General features: G+C 41.6%; 1 protein-coding gene across 1 annotated transcript in view; it reads left to right on the forward strand.

The window, feature by feature from the left end:
• The window catches only part of GPR78 (G protein-coupled receptor 78), a 5,451-nt gene extending 1,797 nt beyond the window's left edge, over window positions 1–3,654 (forward strand). The window contains exon 3 of the mRNA XM_057365230.1: window positions 3,417–3,654. Coding sequence (XP_057221213.1) covers window positions 3,417–3,654 — 238 coding nt within the window. The remainder of the gene's footprint in view (window positions 1–3,416) is intronic.
• The last annotated feature ends 488 nt before the right edge of the window (window positions 3,655–4,142 follow it).

A 4,142-nucleotide genomic window follows, 5' to 3' on the forward strand; every position in this document is an offset into this window, starting at 1 on the left:
GGCTATTGGAAGCTGAGTTGATATATTTTAAATTTGTCCAGGCTGATAATTTGTCAGATAAGATTTCTGTCTGGAACCATTAATGTCTGTAAATATATTGCTAATGGTGCAGCACACACTTGTGACGAGGTGTAAAAGTTATCTCTCAGAAAAACKAATAATTAGACTCTAAAATGTACGGGAAACACCAACTGGACAGAATTATAGGCATTATTCCTGGTGGTTTGCAYCTTTTTAAGTGTCCATGCATCGTGTCTTTATGTACTTGTGTAGTCTTTGTTCAACAGATAATTATTATTTTTAAATCTTGCATGAACTAGGGAGCTGGAAGTCAGTGTAAGTATACTGAATTGCAGCACCCCAGGATTTAACTTTTCATCTCTGAACTAAAATGGGCTACATCTTTCACAAGTGATTTTTAAAAATGTTTCCCACTTCACAGTGTGTTCAAGACAGGCTTGAAGAGTGCTGGCTTGTGTTGAGGAAGGTGCACTAGTGTGCAAAACCTCCTGGTAAGGGCTTCTTCAAGGTTGTTCCCAAGCTGACAGTGTCTGCAGCTACACCTGCTCAGAAACTGGGCAGCTTTAGTGCTCTGATCTTACACTGTCACACACTTATAGGCCATTGTCACTGTCAGTGTCACCGGACTTTTCTGATATGAGCAGGGAACAGGTTAAGGCCACCGCGCTAAACAGGCAATGTTTTTTAATTTTTAAAGTGACATTTATTTCACCTCCCATTTATGTTGAAAKGAGTTCCTTCCTGATTGCCTGGATAACTACATCTTTTTTTCTGCAGTTGAAAGGATTATTACAAATATTAACATTGCACTGTGGTGTTAAAAGGTTAATTTATCATTGTTCAKTACATTTTGAGTCATTTTCTATTCACTTTTGCCATAATCAGGATGTAATTATGTTGAGCAAAGTGGATGTTGCCATCTTCTTTCCATCTGAACATTACCAAACTCAGCAAATTCCAAACATGGCCACATTTTTCAGGGTGGAAGTATTTCTCATAAACTTCTAAAACAAAAATTACTTCATTCTTCAGACCTTGCATTTGGCAAACGTGAGATGGTGTAACAAACTGGTACCTGCTGAATCACTCAGAGAAGGCTGAGGGCTGCTTTATGGAAGAGTGTGTCCAGGTGGAGCTTCTGTCTCAGTCAYAAGGACTGAGCTGGTTCAGTGACAGCAGAAWTTGGGAAATATTTGGGGAAGACAGCCTGAAATGCTTTGTCCCAGAGATAAGACAGTGCCAAGACAGCACTACATAAAAAGTGGTGCTGGAGGTGAGGTTGGAGGACTTGCTGCTGCTGTTTCTCCATTCTTCCCCCGTTCAGGTTTTTAGTGGGGTGGCACTGAAGCAGTCTCTGGGGAGGCAATGTGAAAACCATCCTCTCTGTTTTCCTGCTCTTGGCCTGGTGACTCAGGTTGCATTGTGAGCTCAGGATTAATTTGCTCCTCACTTCAGAAATTTGAATGAGATTAGAGTCATTAGCAATATATTCATCTGTTCACAGAGAGATGACAGATGAATTTCATCTCTTTTGTAACAGCACCAAAAACAAGAAAATCATAGTAAGATGCATTCAGATGGGTATTTCTAGGTCTGACTGGTTTTGGCCAGACCTTTTATCTTATTAAAATCTGTGTCATTTTTCTTCTGTTGGCTTGAGTGCAATTAAGTTTGGGTCCATAATGCATTAATGGGAGCACAGCAATACATGTTTTCAAGATGGAAGGATACTTTACTTTTCTTATTTAGTGTCTTTAAAAAAACATCAAATGCATAAACATAAATGATATATTTCTTGTATTAGGGTGGTATACAGGATGGGATAAATCTAAGCAATCATGTAGCAAGTGTCATTTATTGTACATTTATTTCTCATATTTTGGGTCTTCCTGTTCTACCTATTTTGAATTCGCTGCAACTTCTTCTGAGCAGCTTTAAACAGAAGTCATCTGTTGGTTTATTTTTTTTTAAATACACTTGTCACAGGAATGATTTAACTTTTAGCCTTACAAATAAGAAATTTTTCTGTCTTTTGTTGCAATGTTCGATCTGAATGATGGTAAGTCAGCTTTTCTATGAGAAGGGATTGGAACAACTTCAAAAGTCAACACCCTRCAASYTGGGAGCTCTGCATTTTGGAAAGAGGACAGAAGGTTCTTCAAGCCTTGAGAAAGTTTCTGATCTTRCATCTTCAAACAGTGGTGTCTYAGAGTACAGAAAAGAGCTGTTTTATCTCCCAGAACATTTTTTCTTCTGGGATGAATAGAGACAAGTAGCATAACCTTGCTCCTGCAAAAGGTTTTARAAAAATACACAGAAAATAAAAATTCCTCRCCGTGTTCTTTCCACCTTCCAGGAGGGCTTGCCCCTTGCATATGAGCTGGGCGAGACATTTACTGGGATAGTGTGAAGGACTGCTCTCATTTCTTTGGAAAAATTATTTAACTTGGTTGCAGTTTCTCCCCCCATGATTAATACATCCCTCTCAGCTGAGGTGCTGAGGCCACTAATCATCCGTGAAGCACAGACCAGGAGRCACAGGTCTGGAGGCAGCTGACTGGTCAGATAATTGTGATAAAAGTGTTGTCTCCTTGTTTTCTTYGGCCAAACTAGCGGTCAGATAAACMCACASAGAAACTTTCACGGGTAAGTAGCTGTAGGTGTGCTCCTAAGAGGACTGTGGGATTGTAGCTGCCAGCCAAACCTCTCTGAGATACTGCCMGGTCATTMTTCATACTGCAGTGGTCTGACATGGATCTGCTTTGCATCCATGTTAATTCACCCCAGAGRTGCTGGTCTGTGTCTGAGGGATGGATTCTGTGATCTAGGCCAGGTTTCTGGTGTCATTTGAGATGCTGCATGGTAGMCAAGTCCTTTACCTAGGCTGGCAGATATTCCACAGTACCTTCCAGGAGCAGCAGCCTGATGCCAATGGGGTTATGTGCAAATGTCTCAAGTGTCACTAGACAGTTCTACTGAGGTGAGTGAGTCTGGCTGCCCCGGGCCACATGTGTCTCTTTCAAGCTTTCTGTAGGAGAGRGAGTCAATTATGTCACCAAAATTTTGACCACTTCCCAGCACAACTCAGTAAATTCAGAAAGTGAGCAGTAAACTGCAGCACTCCCTTATCTCTGATGCACAGAAGCATTACCATTGAAAACACTTTTTCCCTCTCTCTGTAGAAAGAATTGATTTTGTCTCCCAGTGGCCTTGCTAGGAAAGTTCTCTTTGCCCTTATTGAATGTGAGGAGTAAGCACACAGCCCTTCTCCTGCAGGGACTGTCTACTGTAAGGAAATAAATGTTGCTTGAATGTTTCATGAAGCATGAGTTGAGCCCTGGGCTCGGTGTAAATACAACACTCAAGTGTTTCCAYTTCTCTTTAATGTTTAACAGGTTGATAGAGCTCCTTCCTTTTGTTACCATAAATTACTACTGGGGAATTATAAGCAAGTGCCTCACCTACAGKAAGGCTGCATCAGATCCCTTTGTTTACTCACTTTTACGTCAACAGTACAAGAAAGTTCTGATCAACATCGTCAACAGGATACTTAAGAGGGACCTGTATCCRTCATCGGGGTACAACAGTTCTCTCGACACTGAAAACGATTACTGCTTGCACAGAACAAACTGACAACTGAAATGTGAAGCACTCCCCTTCCAGGGAGACAGGTGTTTGCTGCTGCTGGAAAGCTGCCTTTGCCCTCATGCTGACAGTGGTGACAGTGTCTCCAGGGTGTGAAAGCTGCATTAAAGTGACACATTTCATCGTGGACTTGCATAAAAGGCTCTTCCCTGGCCTGCAGCCAAGCACAATTCATGGCAAAGCCTYGTCCTTGAGTGAATGGAGTTGGCTTGAGGGGTTTTAAGGGAGCATTTCCAGGCTTTAGAGAAGCTTAGACAGCTCTTAGTGTTTCATGTGTGAAGACTTGGTACGTGTTGGAGAGAGTTCCATCCACATCAGWTGTGATATTCCAGTGTCTTCTGGGACCACAGGAATCTCAGCGTTGGAAGGACAGGTTCAGAGTCCTCCATGCTCTGTGCATGTAACTTGGCAGCCCAGGATCTGCTGTTAGTTTTGAACATTAAAAACAGATCTTTTAATGGATTGATTTATTGTAT

The sequence above is a fragment of the Malurus melanocephalus genome, unplaced genomic scaffold (genome assembly GCF_030028575.1).
Source record: "Malurus melanocephalus ecotype Western Australia unplaced genomic scaffold, MMel_1.1 scaffold_50, whole genome shotgun sequence".
Taxonomy (NCBI): domain Eukaryota; kingdom Metazoa; phylum Chordata; class Aves; order Passeriformes; family Maluridae; genus Malurus; species Malurus melanocephalus.